The sequence below is a fragment of the Panthera leo genome, chromosome A3 (assembly GCF_018350215.1).
Source record: "Panthera leo isolate Ple1 chromosome A3, P.leo_Ple1_pat1.1, whole genome shotgun sequence".
NCBI classification, from domain to species: Eukaryota; Metazoa; Chordata; class Mammalia; order Carnivora; family Felidae; genus Panthera; species Panthera leo.
In genome coordinates this window covers 113,770,825-113,788,929 of record NC_056681.1, presented here as the reverse complement: position 1 = coordinate 113,788,929, position 18,105 = coordinate 113,770,825, and the positions used below count along the sequence as shown (strand labels likewise).

General features: G+C 39.9%; 1 protein-coding gene and 1 long non-coding RNA gene across 7 annotated transcripts in view; one reads left to right on the top strand and one right to left on the bottom strand.

Moving 5' to 3' along the window:
• The window catches only part of LOC122216443, a 27,077-nt gene extending 10,715 nt beyond the window's left edge, over positions 1 to 16,362 (top strand). Inside the window, exons 2-5 of one of the 2 annotated variants that reach the window (XR_006200908.1) lie at positions 1,316 to 1,386; positions 3,750 to 3,956; positions 15,033 to 15,180; positions 16,242 to 16,362. This is a non-coding gene — a long non-coding RNA (uncharacterized LOC122216443). Of the gene's footprint in view, positions 1 to 1,315; positions 1,387 to 3,749; positions 3,957 to 15,032; positions 15,200 to 16,241 lie in introns of both variants that reach the window. The other variant, XR_006200907.1, reaches the window with a different exon arrangement.
• NLRC4 (NLR family CARD domain containing 4) overlaps positions 1 to 18,105 on the bottom strand; it is a 40,896-nt gene that overhangs the window by 7,749 nt on the left and 15,042 nt on the right. For 4 of the 5 annotated variants that reach the window (XM_042933293.1, XM_042933292.1, XM_042933294.1 and 1 more), the window contains 5 exons: positions 16,114 to 18,105; positions 10,740 to 10,832; positions 8,864 to 9,034; positions 6,544 to 6,636; positions 5,257 to 5,424 (listed from right to left, as the gene is read on the bottom strand). In XM_042933293.1, the coding sequence (XP_042789227.1) occupies positions 5,257 to 5,424; positions 6,544 to 6,636; positions 8,864 to 9,034; positions 10,740 to 10,832; positions 16,114 to 18,105 (2,517 nt within the window). The remainder of the gene's footprint in view (positions 1 to 5,256; positions 5,425 to 6,543; positions 6,637 to 8,863; positions 9,035 to 10,739; positions 10,833 to 16,113) is intronic. The other variant, XM_042933295.1, reaches the window with a different exon arrangement.

Genomic DNA, 18,105 nt, shown 5'->3' with positions numbered 1-18,105 from the left:
TTGGTGGTGTTTTCTTGCCATTCACTTCTAAATGTTTTTGATGAAATTGTAGCATACCTATCTGCCAAATTGTGTGATATTCCCCAATATCCTGAGTATGTGTACAGAAAAAGTTGAAATATAGGGACAACCCAGGCTTAGAATTTTTCCAGGAAAGTACATTCCAACTACTGTATCTATTTCATACCTCACATCCACATCTCATTTTCTCCCTCCATCTCATTAGATCGTCTTTCTTCAGTTAGAGACTCTCTCTCTCATTGCACTTTCTTCATTTCACTATTGCATCTGTCACACATACCCATCATTAAATGTTAATGCCTAAATTGACTGATAATACTGGGGACTATGGCAGCTTCATAGGGGACTATGAGAGATGGAGATGGGAGAGGGCAAGGCGACTGAGTGGCACTTGGAACCTGAATTGACAGAATTGGTTAAATATCTCTGAGAGTATGGAAGCACCAGTATTACATTTAACATAATCTGCTGCTAAGAACTATCACAATTACCCACAAGCGCTCAGTATATTTGCTATATCTGTAATTATCCTGGGCCCTTCTTATAGAAATTGACAAGTGACTGTTCTCCTTGTCCAAGTCTCTTGGAAAAGAGGGAAAGGAACCTCTGCAGAAGGCTAGGTGACACAGATCCAGAGACACATGGGAGTAGAGACAGCCAAAGTGACATGGAAACAGAAGCCCTGGATCTAGGCTGACTTCCTGGGCAGGATATGTATTAGGGCAGTGTTTTTTGTAAGCTTCAGGGTGTCCCCTCCTTTAGAGGAGTGTGAAATAAATTTAATGGGTTGCAATCAGCATCTATTTTAAGTGAAACAGAACAGAAAGAATAGAAAATAACAGCTTGTGTCACACATGGCATAAGATAATCACTTTCTGTGAAACTTTTTTAATGTGTATGTATGTGTATGTTAGATCATAAGATAAAATGTATTTTTTAACTGTGGGTCATAATCAAAAACAGTTTAAAAGACTCTGGACAAGAGGCTTAAAGCAGACATCCAAGTTACATATGGCAGAAGAGAGAGCATAGGAAGAGTATGTGAACAAGGAGGAGATATTTCAGTTACGTCTCACAGGGACTGTTAGAGAAGGGAAAGGGTGTTCTGGAGAAAGTGCGTATACAAAGGCACTCTTGGGGAACAACAGAAGTCCATGAGGATGGAACCTCATGTAAGTAGGGAGGCATGGCAGAAGATGAAGGTGAAGAGGAAGATAAGTTGAGGTTCCATTGTGAATGGTCTTATACATGAAGCAAGCAGGGTTTATTTTGATAAATTTTATTTGTTTTGCAGGCCGAGGAAGCTTTTTTAAAAAAAGGAAGATAAGCCTAGTATCTTGAAGCCCACCGAGGAAAATGATCACGGTACCGTTTATTGAACATAGACAATGGGTCAATGTTGAACTTCTTACTTTATATACATTAGTTTTATAACTGACTGGCACAGTAACTGCTAATATGGTTGGTATTACAGTGACTCTCGCTTGACAGATGAGCAGACCGAGGCTCAGAGACTTTTAGTTGCTACAGGCCATCCATCTATCAATGGAAAGGGTGGGCAGATCTGACCCCAAAAGCAGGGCACTCACCACTCCACAAAGATGGAGCCTCTAGATAGCAGCCTCATCACCTGGGAGAGACCAAAGGCAGAGAATACTTGGTTTTCACTCCAGCTTATGGCTCAAGCACAAGCAGACTGCTTTTCCTACTTGTGGGAGGTGAAAGACATGTCTGGAGGGGACTAGGGTAGGGACCAGCAGCCACACTGTCTCCTCACATCTTCAACTCTTGCTCTTCTGTCTGCAACCCTTTCTTTCCCTGCTTTAGTATGACTACCTTATGTCTCTGCCTTTTTATAAAACAGGGATAATGTTATCTGTTATTAGGGATGTAATGATAATTCCACAAGTTCTTCTTTAAAACATTTTGAGAATAAAGTAGTTACTGCTATTGACTTGTTCATTTTATACTTTTTTTTTTTTTTACTTGCATTTGAGGGTACATTGTTACAGCTCTATTTCCCAGAGCCAGCTGCCTTTTGTTACTCTTATTTTTCTCATTTACATGTGGAGGCTATAAGGCCCTGGGCAACTAAAGTCAAGTGGCAAATTACTGCCTAGCTCAGTTCTTACTTAATTAAATGTACCGTCTCTTTCTCTGGTCTCACTGGCCAGCCTGAGAAGTGGGCAAATCAGGCAGCTAACTACTTAAATATGTGAAAGATGCTAAAAGGCCTCTACCTAAAAATGCCTCCCAAACAAATGATTCTAATTCTACACACTTTCCAGTGGCCTGAAAAAGACACATCCCTTGTGGAGAAAGGGGAACCCTCTTACACTATTGGTGGGAATGCAAACTGGTGCAGCCACTCTGGAGAACAGTAAGGAGATTCTTCAAAAAGTTAAAAATAGAACTACCCTATGACCCAGCAATTGCACTACTAGGTATTTATCCAAAGGGTACAAAAATACTGATTCAAAGGGGTATATGCACCCAATGTTTATAGCAGTGCTGTCAACAATAGCCAAATATCTATCTCTCTATCTCTCTCTCTATCTCTATCTATACCTATCACGGAATATTACTTGGCATTCAGAAAGAATGAAATCTTGCCATTTGCCATGATGTGTATGGCACTAAAGTATATTATGCTAAGCAAAATAAGTTAGTCAGAGAAAGGCAAATACTATATGATTCTACTCATGTGGAATTTAAGAAACAAAATATGAACATAGAGGAAAGGAAGGAAAAATAGAGAGGGAGACAAACCATAAGAAACTCTTCATATAGAGAACAAACTGAGGGCTGCTGGAGGGGAAATGGGTGGAGGGATGAGCTAAGTGGGTGATGGGCATTAAGGACACTTGTGATGAGCACTGGGTGTTATATGTAAGCGACAAATCCCTAAATTCTACTCCTGACCCCAATGCTACACTATGTATGAGCTCATTTGAATTTCCATAAAAATTTGGAAGAAAAAAACACATATCCTTTCCAACTTGTTTAAGGTATGAAGTTACCTGACAGGGATAATTTATTAGCTAACTAATTAGCCTGTCACAGAAGCCACCTGCCTCCAAAATCACCTAGAATAGAGAAGGGATCTGTAAGAATGACACCCAGAATTACATGATTTGATGGGTTAAGGGAGTGAGTAAAGTTAGAGTTAGGAATTAAGGGAAGAAAAAAATCCAGCATTTGAAGCACCACTAGGGAAGGCTAAAACCCTGGAGCAGCCTAAGCACTTAGAGACATATGCATCTCTAGGAGAAAAGGTTTTAAATACAGGAGTAGGTGGGGAGTTAGTTTTGTAATGGGTACAGAGGTTTAGTCAAGGAAGATGAAAAAGTTCTGGAAATGGATGTGATGGTGGTGGCTCAAAAATGTGAATGTCCTTAATATCACAGAACTGCACACTTAAAATGGCTAAAAGCATAAGTTTCATAACTTTGTACACTACAAATATATTCTAGACAATCTGTGACAGAAATAAAGTCAAGGTTGCTTTCACCAATGTTGCCTTAGATGGTATTGTAGTCAGCAGTTAAGATGGGGCCAGTGATCCTCATGTCCTAGTATATTCTCCCCTGTGTTGTCCCATCCCACAGTGGATAGGGCTGACCCAAGTAACCAACAGCATACAGCAGAAATGACCTTCCAAGGCTAGCTCATAAAAGACATTGCAGCTTCTAAATGGTTTTCTCTTACATCTCTTGCTCTGAGGGAAGTGAGCCGCCACACTGTGAAAACACTCATGCAGCCTATGGAGAGGTCCAGGGATGAGAAACTGAGGCCTCTGGGCAACCTGCCAACCCAGTGGGGAGCCACCCAGAAAGCAGATCCTCTGGCAGCCCCATCCAACATCTGGACTGCAACCTCGTGACAGAGCCTAAGCCAGAACCACGCGGTTACCACTTTCCTCACCCACAGAAATTGTGAGATAACATTTATAGTTATTTTAGGACACTGTTTTGGGGGGTAATCTGTTACATAGAAATTAATAACACACAGGTAGAATGAAGACCTTTCATCAACTGCCTGAGGTTAATGGAATCTTCAGTCATTTCTGTATCTCTATTTGTTCCTGGATTATATCACAATTGCTTAAAGATATTCAATGATCCCATTTAGATAAAGTTGCATTTACCTTTATATTTTTTTTAAGCTTATTTACTTTGAGAGAGAGACAGCACGAGCACATGGGTGCATGGGAGAGGGTCAGAGCGAGAGGCAGAGAGAGAATCTCAAGCACGGGTTTGATCCCACGAAACGATAGATGGCGACCTGAGCAGAAATCCAGAGTCAGACGCCCAACCACTGAGCCATGCAGGTGCCTTTACCTTTACATGTTTTAAATACCCAACAGGTAACTTAAAAATATTTCCCCAAACTGGAGGAGTATTGCTGAATTTCAGACAGTTAAGGGTAGGAAGAGCAATTCCTAAACATAATATACCTTCTCAGGTAATGGGAATGTTTTTCCTTTAATACTTTTTAATGCTTAAAAACCTGAAGGCAGGCCAGTGTTTTAAACCATTTTACTCCTTGGGGCTCCTGGGTGGCTCAGTCGGTTAAGCACCTGACTCTTGATGTCAGCTCAGGTCATGATCTCATGGTTCTCTGACAGCACAGAGCCTGCTTGGATTCTCTCTGTCTCCCTGACTCTCTGCTTCTCTCTGTCTCTCTCTCTCTCTCATAATAAATGTTTAAAAATGTTTAAATCATTTTACTCCTTAATTTCTTGATTAATTAATACTCCTTGAATGCTCTTTAAATATACTTGTACAAAAAGAGGAGGTGGGGCCCCTGGATGGCTCTGTTGGTAGAGAATGTGACTCTTGATCTAAGGGTTGTGAGTTCAAGCCCCACACTGGGTGTAGACATTACTTAAAAATAAAATCTTGGAGCACCTGGGTGGCTCAGTCAGTTACGCATCTGACACTTGATTTCAGCTCAGATTCTGAGCCCATGGTTCATGGGATCAAGCCTTGCGTCTGGCTCTGCACTCACAGCATGGAGCCTAGGATTCTCTCTCTCTTCCCTCTCTCTCTGCCCCTGCCCCGACTTACGCACACACACACTCTCTCTCAAAATAAATACATAAACATTAAAAAATAAAATCTTAACAAAAAGAGAAGGTAAATAAATAAATACAATTAATTAATTTTTAAAACCAACTTAAGAGCTTTGTTAGAGCTCACTTCTTTTCTCTTGGCTCTGTATGTATGTACCTACCTAGAATTCTAATCTCTGCATCTGTGAGTCTCCAGTTTTTCAGCCCAAGCTTGATGAGCCGCAGGGCCCCCTCCAGTTGCTCCAACAGCCTGGTCAGACTAACTCGTACATCACTCCACCAGGGCAACATGAGCACAGTCAGCTGTTCCAGGATGTACAGCCTGTCAACTTCAAGAACCAGAGAGCAATGCAGGAATTTAATCCATCTCAATGGATTCTTCTTGATGAAGAATGAAGGGATGTGGGAGAAGGAATAGTCTTTATCTCTGCAGCCTACTCATTGTGCGATGATGCGATGAGAATCTACTTGAATTTTGGTTAATATTTTTGTGGAAAGTACTCAAGAGTATACAAATATTATGCAGAATAGTATAATGAAACTATATGTACTAATAAGCCAAACTTCAACGAACATCAGTTTATGGACAAGCTTCCTTCATCCTCACCTAATTCTTTTTCTCCTGAATTATTTTAAAGCAAATCTCAGACAGTAAATACAGTTCTTTTTTTAATTTAATTTAATTAATTTATTTTTTATTTTTTTAATGTTTATTGTTGAGAGACAGACAGAGTGTGAGCGGGGGAGGGGCAGAGAGAAAGGGAGACAGAATCTGAAGCAGGCTCCAGGCTCTGCAGAGCCCAATGCAGGGCTCAGACTCATGAACCTTGAGATCATGACCTGAGCTGAAGTGGACGCTTAACCGACTGAGCCACTCAGGTGCCCCATATAGTTCTTAAAAAAAAAAAAGAAAAAAAATGTAATTACAATATCACTATCACACTTTAAAAATCTTATCATTGGGGTGCCTGGGTGACTCAGTCAGTTAGGTGTTTGACTTTGGCTCAGGTCAGGATCTTTCAAACTCAGGTTTGTGAGTTTGAGCCCCACATCAGGCTCTGTGCTGACAGCTCAGAGCCTGGAGCCTGCTTCAGAATCTGTGACTCCCTCTCTTTCTGCTCCTCCCCTGCTTCCACTCTGTCTCTTTCTCCAAAATAAATAAACATTAAGAAAATAAAATAAAAATCTTATCATTAACTCCTTAAACAAATTCGTTTTGAATATCAATTAGTCTCAGACACTGGCCCCCTAGAATGAAGCAAGCAGTTAGGAGCCTCAGGTGTGATGAGCGTGTGAAAACTGGTAGCTCAAAGTCATTGGTCTGTGTCCTTTGAGGGACGTATAGTAAGGCACACATGGACCAAAAAACATCAGGGCCCAGATACGTGTTTCTGACTATCTAGTACATATACTCAACTATGTGATTTTGGCTAAATTGTTTTTCTTACTCAGTTCTTGTAGAGCTTCATTTCCATCCTTTTCCAGGTGATTTTCAGATAAATCAAGAATGCTCAGTTTGGCCAAATTGTGAAGATTCTGAGCTGGGAAAAAATTTCAATCCAAAATTAAAAGGCTTTTACAGAACTATATGTGCATTTAAAAAATATCCATAGGAGGATCCTAAGTCCTTGTCTTCTTTGTTGATAGCATACACATCATTATTTGACCTGATTAGTTAAATTATTTAATTATTCCCAAAGGTATCTGGCTAGATTTAACCCTGAACTTTCATGGCTATGACTAAATGGACAGATAGATATTTCCAGTCCTAAGCTCTGACTAATAAACTTCATGTAAAGCCTAATGCAGCATAAAATATACTTGTTACATAACTATAGGAAGGTCACTCCATTTCTCCAAGCTTCCACTGAAGCTTCATCGTTAGAATGAGGAAGTTGAGGGGCGCCTGGGTGGCTCAGTCAGTTGAGTGTCTGACTCACAGTTCCTGAGTTTGAGCCCTGCATCAGGCTCTGTGCTGGTGGGGTGGAGCCTCCTCAGGATTTTCCCTCTCCCTCTCTCTCTGCCCCTTCCCTGTACATACTCTTTCTCTCCCTCTCAAAAATAAACTTAAAAAAAAACACACAAAAACTTAAAAACAAAGAACAAGGAAGTTGAACTAGATAAAATGTAAGATTGCTTCAAATTCTAAAATGTCCTTATGCAGGAGAAACAAAGGAACAACAACAACAACAACAACAACAACAAAAACAGATGAAATGAGCAGTTCTTTGTTCATCTTAATTTAAATGATTTTGGTAATGTCATAGTTGTGATGTTAATAATAAAAACTTAGGAAGTAAAAAAAAAAAAAAGACAGGTGAGAAAAATAGAAAACAAATAGCAAAATGGCAGATGAAAATCTATCCACATCAATAATTACATTAAATGTAAATGGACTAAGCACTAATTAAAAGGCAGAAATAAGACTGGATTTTTTTTTTTTCCCCAAAAAGCAAGACTCAATTCCATGCTATCTGCAAAAGATATAATTATGTTGAGGTAAAAAATACAGAAAATTATTTTACATGCAAACATTAATCATAGAATACCATCACTCTAGCTAAAAACTGCTTAGTTCTTTTCTTTACATTAGGTATTTATCATGGTTGTTTAATTGAAGTTTCTCCTATCAAGACTAATAAGAAATATCTCTAATTAAAAGAGGTTTTTCATGATATATACTCTTATTAAACTATTAGCTATTATTATTATTATTATTAGCTGTTTTTAAAATTATTTTTTTATGTAAGCTCTACACCCAACCTGGGGCTTGAACTCATGACCCCAAGATGAAGAATCACATGCTGTACTGACTGAGCCAGCCAGTTGCCCCAGCTATTATCACTTTTACCCAATTGTAGAGTAAAATAACTTCTGGGGTTTGGTGCTTTAACATAAAAAACCCATGGAACTCCTCTCAAAAAGAGTACAGCTGCTATTTATAGTTCTAAGTCTGTCTGTTTCCAGGATCAGGTAGAGAAGTAAGGATCTACTTATCCTTGTTTTCCTAGTGTTTATCTAGCCTCTTCTAATCATGGGTTTCTCTAGCTTTTGGTTTATAGTAGCATACAAATGATTTCATTTTACAGATTCCGAGCAGTTTTTTTAAAGTTTATTTTTTTAAGTTAAAAAAATTTGTTTTAGTTTATTTGTTTTGAGATAGAGCACAAGTGGAGGAGAGGCAGAAAGAGAATCCCAAGCAGGCTCTGTACTGTCAGTGTGGAGCTCAACATGGGGCTTGATCTCACAAACCATGAGATCATGACCTGAGCCAAAATCAAGAGTCGGACGCTAACTGACGGAGCCACCCAGGCACCCCAAGACTCAACTCTTATATTAATGTACGTTAGCTGCATTTTAAAAGGGCAGTGGGTAAGAATTGGATGGCCTGAGAACATTTAAGAAAATCCTTCTCTCTCTGCTTCTCAATCATTTATTTATCCATCATCTAAATATTTATTAGGCAGTTATTATATACAGAGCATGTGCCAAGTTTCAAGCATTTATTTCTTCTTTTCTTTTTGTTCACCATATCTTAAAATTATAATATCTTCCATTATTCTGAAATGTTCTCCTAATTCTCCATTTTCATTCCAGTCATGGAGAAGATCATTAAAAACAGGCTAGATATTACCTGGAAGTCTTTATTATCTTTTCCAGTTTCTCTAAAAATTAAATTTCCTTTTGAGAGGCTTAACATGCATTAGTATGAAAGTATCACATGTTCTCTTACACTGTTCTCATTCACTTAATGCAGGCAACAGTTACCTAGGGTTTTCATAGCATTGGCAGACAGGCAGCAGGAGACTAATTGGATTTCTTCAAGGTCACAGGGTTCAGCTGACAGAGACTTTACTATGTAATCCATTCCCTTCCCAATGTCAGACAAGTGGGTTATATGAACTAAACACAACTTCTTCAGGTTTTTCAGACCTTCAGCTGCAAAAAGTAGGAAAGGAAATACATTAGGACACCAAGTTAATTTGATTTAAACATAGACTAATGGACTGAAAAGAAGGCAAAGAACAACTGCACACAGATCTTGCCACACTCTATCTCTAGAGACCTTGAGTTATAAAAGCTGAAGAGAGTTGTTCTTCTTTCAATCATTACTCTCCAATCTCTTGGACCATACCAAGGTCACCTATGAGGAGGTCATTCTCTCAGTAACATGAGAAAAACTATAGTAAATGGGCAGTATTTTAATGCATATCAATGTGTGCCTTTTACCATATTTTTGGTAGGATGAGGATGAAATATTCTGAATGAGCACTTTCTCTTAATCTCCCCCCAAATTTTAGGAGGGGTGGAGTCTGAATTCAGAGGGGTAGCATGGGGACTTCAGTTCCTTGGTGTGCTTCTAGTGTAACTGTTTATAGTCAACTATATAGTTTAGGGGTTGTGAACATGAGCTTTGCAGTCAGTTTGATTCCTGGATCCCATACTTTAATTGTGTAACCTTGGACAGGTTATTCAACATTTTGGCTGTGGATTTAGGGATAATTATACCTATGTCCTGGGACTGTTGTGAGGATCCAATGAGAGGAAGTATGTAAAAGTACCTAGTGTAGTGTGTAACCTATGTATAGTAACCCTTTAATAAACAATAAATTTAGATTTGTCTATTTAAGCTCAGACTGGTTCCTTTTTTTGTTTTTAAAGTAGGCTTCATACCCAGAACAGAACCCAACGTGGGGCTTGAACTCGGAACCCTGAAATCAAGACCTGAGCTGAGATCAAGAGTCAGATATTTAACTAACTGAGCCACGCAGGCGCCCCCTACCCCAGACTGGTTCCTGGGGACCAGATCATCTGAGATAGGTATTTTTGAACCCTTTGTACCAATTAGTGAGACCTTGCACAAGTCAATAAACTGTTCTAGGTTTCAGTGGCAGTAAAATGAGAGAGTTGAACTAGATGCTCTGAGGCTCCTTCCAGCTCTAATACTCTGAGTAATTTATAGGCATGCAAGAGATGTTTATTGAACACTGGATTAATCTGATTATTCTTATATAGGCCATGTAATGAAAAAAAGGGCAGCCATTTTTCAATTATAGGATAAGGTTGTCTTTAGGCAGGAAGCAGAATAAAAAAGAATAAGGCTGAGGAACATTTAACTGAGAGCTCAAACAGTGGGGAAAAAAAGAGCCATGGGGGAGGGGGCAGAAAGCAGGGACACTGGAGGAAAACAGCTTCAACGGGAATCCTCCCTGTCCTGGAGAGGCTGGCTCCCTGTGACAAACCACACATTCTGCTCGTACTGTTTAGGTTTTCTTGGTCCACATTCCTTCTTGTGTTCCATTCCATTTAGAAAGCTTTATTTAATTATGAAACCACAGTATAAACTTTTTTATACTGTTTCTATGCTTCAAATATAAACATAGTCAATCAGCCAGGAAGATAAAAACATATCATGGCTTCTGTCCCCCAAAGCATTACAGTCTAGGTGTGTGCAATTTACATAAAATGGTGCTGAAGGATTGGAATGGCCATGGAGAAAAACGTCTAGAAAATCAATGTAACACAAGTAGATAAAGGCATCCTTGCCTTATACAGACACAACCAGTGTCTAGGAGTCTTAAGTTAACTGTTCTTATTATCAAACTTACATTAATAAAAATAACAAAGAAAATAAAAATCTGACCTAATTTTATAGCATCTTCCTCATTCATCTTAATGTTGTACAGTATGAGCTTCATAAGATTCTTCAAATTACCCAAGCTGTCAGTCAGACCACCTGGAAAAAGAAAAAAGAATTGACTATGTTCATTTGTCATTTACTAGATTTTTGTTACCAATCAAAAAATTTTAGCTTCTCCATGGGCAAGAAATGCTCATGAAATTGACACAAGAGTGTTTTGCTTTTGTTTTTTTGGTCAGAGGTGGGCATCTTCTTTAGCTAAAACATGTTCTCCAAATATAATGGAGTTAGACTAGAAAATAATAACAGAAAGATAACAAGGAAATTTCCAAATACTTGGAAATTTAATAATAAGACTTGTAAGGTTTTCATGATGCTATCAAGTGATATAAATCCCAGACCAAGAGAATAAAACAAAAGAAAACTTAAGACAAGTATCATTCATGAACATAGAAGCAAAATCCTCAATAAAATATTACTAAAGAACTCAACCATATATAAAAAGAATATTATACAACCACCAAGTGGGCTTTATACAGAGAATGCAGAGCTGTTTCGATATTTGGATATCAATGTATGTAATTCAATGTATTAACAATCTAAAGAAGAAAAACTACATGATCAAGTATGTTGATGCAGAAAAAAACATTTGTCATTATCTGACATACATCCATAATAATTCTCAGCAACCTAGGAATAGAAGGAAATTTCTTCAACCTGATAAAAGACATCTACAAAAAAACTACAGTTGATATCATACTTACTGGTGAAAGTCTGAATGCTTTGTTGCTAACATCAGGAACAAGGGAGGATGTTCACTCTCACCCCTCCTATTCAACATTGCACTGCAAGTCATAATCAGTGCAATAAGGCAAGAGAATAAAATAAAAACAAATTGGAAAGGAAGAAATATGCTTTTTGGAAGTGACATGAAGTGAGTGTAGCAAATGTGTAGATTATAAGATTGATACACAAAAATCTATTGCATTTCTATATAGTAGCAATAAATATTTGGCAACCAATTTTTTAAAATTCCATTTACAGTAACTCCAAAAGAATCAAAAAGTTAAGTGTAAATCTGATAAAACATATGCAGGATAAACATGATGAAAACTATAAATTATGATAAAAGAAATAAAAGAAAATCTAAATAAATGGAAAGAGAAACCATGCTCATGGATTGAAAGATTCAACAAAATAAAGTTATCAATTCTCCCTAAAATGGCCTATAGATTTAATATAATTCCAACCAATATCCAGGAAGTTTTTGATTATATAAACAATGTGAAAGCCAAAGGAACCAAAATATAAAAAACAATTCTGAAAAAGAATAAAGTTGTAGAAACAACACTATTCAATTTTATGACTTCCTATAAAGCTACAGTTACTAAGACAAGATGAAATTATCAAGAAATAGACAAGGGTACTGGCAATTGATGGATCAATAGGCGAATAGAGTCCAGAAACACAGCCAACATAATCACAGCCAAATGGTTTTGGACAAAAGTACAAAGGCAATTCAAACATGAAAGAATAGTAATTTCAGTGAATAGAACAACTGGATATCCATATGCAAGAAAAATGAACCTTGATCTAAGCATCATATTTTATATAAACATTAACCCAAATGGATCATAAATGTCAATGTAAACTTTAAGAAAAAAAGATAGGAGAAAATCTTCATGACCTGGGGTTAGGCAAAAAGTTTTTAGACATGACACCAAAAGCTTGATTTGTACAGGAAAAAAATGACTGCAACTAAATCTAAAATTTTTGTTCTATGAAAGAGGCTATTAAGAGAATGAAAAGACTAGGGGCACCTGGGTGGCTCAGTCGGTTAAGCGTCTGGCTTCAGCTCAGGTCATGATCCCATGGTCCATGGGTTCGAGCCCTGCGTCGGTCTCTGTGCTGACAGCTCAAGAGCCTGGAGCCTGCTTCAGATCCAGTGTCTCCCTCTCTCTCTGCCCCTCCCCAACTCATGCTCTGTCTCTGTCTCTCTCAAAAATAAATAAATATTAAAAATTAAAAAAAAATGAAAAGACTAGCTACAGATTGGGAGAAAATGTTTTCAAATCACTTATCTGACAAAGGACTGGTATTCTTCATACACATTTGAGCATATAAAGAACACTCAAAACTCAACATTAAGAAGATAAATTACCTAATCAACAGATGGATGAAAACTTAGGATACTTGGCCAAAGAGGTATATAGTTGGCAAACAAACCTACAAAGAGTTTTCTATTTTATCAGATAAGTATGATGAAAGAACACTACACCCAGAGTTCCAGTTGCTCTACATCCTCGTCAGCACTTGGTGTTGTCAATTTTTTTTTCTTATTTTAAGGCAGTTGTAGAATGACAAAAATAACACACACACACACACACACACACACACACACACACACACACACACAGGATGGCAAGTGCTAGTGAGAATGCAGAGCAGCTAAACCCCTCATATATTGCTATTGGAAATGTCAAATGGTACAAACTGGAAAATAGCGTGGAAATTTCTTAAAAAGTCAAACAAGCACGAGGGGCACGTGGGTGGTTCAGTCAGTTGAGTGTCTGACTCCGGCTCAGGTAGTGACCATGAGTTTGAGCCTCACATCAGGCTCGCTGCTGTCAGCACAGAGCCCGCTTCAGATCTTCTATCCCCACCCGCCTCTCCCCTGCTTGCGTTCTCTCAAAAATAAATTAATATTTAAATAAAAGTTGGGAGTGTCTGGGTGGCTCAGTGGGTTAAGAATCTGACTCTTGATTTCGGCTCAGGTCAAGATTTCTTGGTTGTGAGTTCAAGATCCACATCAGGCTCTGTGCTGACAGTGTGGAGCCTGCTTGGGATTCTCTCTCCCTACTCTCTCTGCCCCTCCCCAACTTGTGCTTGCTCTCTTTCTCTCTGAAAATAAATAAACTTAAAAAAAAAGTTAAACAAACACTTGTCATATGGCTTAGCAATCCCACTCCTAGGTATTTACCTGAGTGATTTGAAAACTTGTGTTTCACATAAAAACCTGCATACAAACATTTATAGTATCTCTGTTTATAATCGCCCAAACTGGAAATAACCTACGTGTCTTTCAGAGGTGATGAGATAAACTGTGGCATGTCCATATAATGTAATACTATTCAGCAAAGAAACAGATGAACTAGGAATATTCTGAAGAGATGTGGAGGGCAAAAATAGAAATCAACCTTGGGTAGAAATGTCAGGGAACTGAATTTTTAGCTATAAGAAAGAGTGAGCACTGATTACAAACTCAAATGTCAACAAGGTCCAGGGAGACAATGTCATTCCAAGAAGTAGAACAGGTGGGCACTGCCCACGTGGATATTATGTATCTTGTCCAAAGGGCACAGGAGAAGTTCATGAAGCTCTACCAATTGTTACCAAGTGAAGATGCAGGCCCACAGTTGCTGGACCTACAATTGTCAAGAGAAATGAGTAACCTGTGTTTTCACACTGCAATCTCCCAATGTCAAAATACTGACAACTCCGGCAGAAGGGTCATGGCTGGGGGATGTGAAAGGGAAGGAGGTTTCACTGTAGATTGTTTTATAATTTGAATCATGTGAATATATTACTTAAAAAATAAATTTTAAAAATTAAGAACAAAATATTGGCAAACATTCAAAAGAAAACTCTACATAATATGTAGGCTAAATTCAGCACAGAGGTGACAGTTTGCAAGATCAGCAGAAAGGAATAGCCATCAAGAGGAGGTAGTGAGCTTCCTGACACAGAAGGTAATCTAAATGAAGTCTTGGTGACTATGCCGAACCTTATGGAAGGGATTCCTGCATTAAGTAGAAGGTTGCAAAGATTATCTGTGCAAGAGATTCTAGATTTTTCAAAATATTTACTTATCGAGGTGGGGGAGGGGCAGAGAGAGAAGGAGAGAGAGAATCCCAAGCAGACTCCATACTGTTAGCTCAGAGCCCCACCAAGGGCTCAATTCCATGAACCAGTAGTGGAAATCAAGAGTCAGACACTTAATCAACTGAGCTACCCAGGCGCCCCAGATTCTAGATTTAAAAAAAATTTTTTTTAACGTTTATTTATTTTTGAGACAGAGAGAGACAGAGCATGAACGGGGGAGGGGCAGAGAGAGAGGGAGACACAGAACCGGAAGCAGGCTCCAGGCTCTGAGCCATCAGCCCAGAGCCCGACTCGGGGCTCGAACTCACAGACCGTGAGATCGTGACCTGAGCTGAAGTCGGACGCTTAACCGACTGAGTCACCCAGGGGCCCCAGATTCTAGCTTTTTAAAGTGATATGAAATTTCCTTTACAGGGTGACAGATGAGGCAGAGCTTGATGAGAAATCTATTGCAAATGAAAAGTAATCTTGGATTACAGTCAAGTAGAGCAAGGCCCCTGCCAGCCTGTAGGTTCACACCACAAAGTAGCCCCTGTTCAAGTCAGCAGGCTGGTCTACACAGGTAAAGCTGGTCTGTACAGGTAAGGCAGACATTCACCTTTAATAGTATTTTGCATTTGGGGAAAATTTGCCTTTATTCAGAAAGATTGGCTCAACTTGTATGTGTCTGAGATCTGAAATTTCTTCATGTTAGACAAAATCTGTCCCCACAATCTTTTTTCAAAATGAAATATAGTTGGCATTGGGGTGGGTGGGGTGGGTATGTTCTGCAATCTCCTGGATGAGAATCCAGCAACACAATTAGCTACCAGCTCCTGCAAGTGATGAGTTTACAGGCTGGATTTCCTCCCAGAATTGAAGTGGGGAGGGGTGCCATTTGGCAGGGAAGCAGTGGGTAATGGATGGAGATGGAGAAGGGGGACAGGTCAGTGAAGATGAGCTTAACCTACCTCACATGCACGCACGCACGTGCGTGCACACGCACACACACACACACTACCATATAAACTATATTGCCATTCAGTCATACCGTATAGCTTCAGCTCTGGGAATTCTCCCTAGGGCCTCCCCGTATGACAGTCTTCCCCCTTATGGACCTCTCTTGCTCAGTCCTCCTACCTCTCTTCCAAGTCCTGACATCTGGTTGAAACTTATAGAAAATTCAGGGACCCGTGGGTGGCTCAGTCGGCTAAACATCTGACTTTGGCTCAGGTCACCATCTCGTGGTTCATGAGTTCAAGCCCCAGGTCAGGCTCTGTGCTGACAACTCAGAGCCTGGAGCCTGCTTTGGATTCTGTCTCTCTCTTTCTCTCTCTCTGTGCCCCTCCTTTGTTCATGCTCTGTCTCTTTCTCTCTCTCAAAAATAAACATTAAATTTTTTTAAAAATAAAAAAGAAACTATTAGAAAATTTAAAGCAAAACTGTATGATATCTAATATTTCCATGGCACCCAAACAGGCTTGATTATAGCTTAAACTGCTGATGTTTGTAATACCTGGCAGCCGTGGAGTCTGTAGGTCCTGAATACTCAAGGTTTTTAGGTTTGTCACGGATGTGATATGCTGCTCATCTTCTATGGTGAGCGGACTGGCTTCCAGGATGAGAGAATAAATGTTCTTACAGGTGCGGAGGACCAAACTAAAGCTTCCAGCCACACCAGCACATCTCTTAATGCACAATCTGAGGTTTGTAGCAGAACTGAATATCTTTCCCAGATATTTGATATCTTGTTTATTCAACTTGCTGAAGTCCCGGAGTGTAACCTCCAGAGTCTTGAATTCCTGCTTCCAGTTAAAGAACAAAGACACAGCCCTGCTGGGAATGTAGGTTTCTGAGGACCCTTCCTGAGTCCTGCTTGTGTCTTCTGTGGTCGTGTCCCTCAAAGCCATAGCTTCTCCGTAGAAGTCCAGTTTAATGAAGTCCAGAGCACTTGCACAATTAGGCAAGTGTTCAAAGAAGTCAAATAAGTAATCGGGGATGTTCTCTGAATTGATATATAAGCTTTTGCCACAAAAGAAAGCTTCAAATTCTTTACTCAGGTCTGATTTGGATATACTCTCATGGAATAGATTAATGCCACACTCTGTAAAGGAACTGATGTTTATGGCTTTCAGAGTTTCTTGCACGGTGGTGTTTTTCACATTTTGTATAGACTCCTGCCTCCAGAGAGGCTTCTGGGTGACGGAGAGCCCAAGGAGGCTGCCATGTTGATACACTGCTGCAAGGTGTTCCAGAACACTCCTGGTGGCTTCAGGAGATGATCCACATGTGTACAGGAGCAGGTTGCTATACTTGGATGTAATGTCTGAAATGAAAACCATTTTCTGCAAATAACCTTTCCCCTTTGTCACTTCCTCTGGCTCTTGAGACTTCAGCAAACTGCTGAGTCTGCGTCCTGCTATGTACTCCTGGAAGGAGTTATGAAAGAATTTATACTTTGGCTTGAACTGTTGAGCTGTGTATTTACAGAGGAGTCCAGTTGTCAGTAGGACATCCTCGTTCACACTGGACATGTCCTCCGGTTGGAAATCAAACCTGTGGGAGAACACGCCCTCCAGAGCTAGGTCTCCACAGTGGTTCAGGCTCTGAGCGAAGTCACCTGCAGCCAGCCCCTTAAGTTTGTACTTGTTCTTCTGTATCAGCAGGTCATAGAATGTGCGGAACAGTGTCGTTTGTGTATAGGAGTGGAACTCACTTTCCCCCATCTGGATTACACAAGTGATGACCACGAAGAGAGGGGTCTTCATCAGGTTCCTCAAGCATCTGGATTTCCTAATTTGGAGCAACAAGCCTTCAGCATGCTCCTTCATCAGCACTTCTCGGATGAGAGTCTGGGCACTGTCCTCTGTCATGTCCCCTACCTCGGCAATCAGGGCACCAAACTGCCTGATGTGTCTCAGGCACTCAGTGGTGGTGGTGACAATGACCGTATTCTTGAAGCGGTGGTTCTCCTTTATGAGGGCTTCGATCTCTGGGCAGTTCTGGGCCTTGAATTCATTGTAGCCATCAAGGAGAAACAGAACTCTCTGCCGTAGCTTCAGCAGCATGGCCATGAAAGTCTGCTTCCTGATGGTGTCAGGTATATCCAGGAGTTGATCACACAGAGTTTCAAGGAGCCCACCCTGGGCCCTGCTCAGACGGACAAAGAAGACTAATTTGAACTTGGTGAGAGCCCCACACGTTCCGGAAGCCCAGAGCATCGCGATTTGCTGCAGCAGAGTGGACTTCCCTTTGCCTGATTCCCCCTCAATGATGCAGGGACTCTGAAGAGTGTCTAGCAGCCCATCCAGGGTCAGCTGCTCCAATCGGTGATGGTGATGGTCCTTTCTCCATAGAACAGGTTCTGTGAAGGTGCTTTTCAAATTAAAAATTATGTCAAAGTCTTCACCCAGAGGATAGAAGTTCAGAAAAGATGGAGTATTGTATAAATACTTTAGACTCTGAGCCAAATCATCTAAGACTTCTTCTGACATCTGCTTAGAAAGAC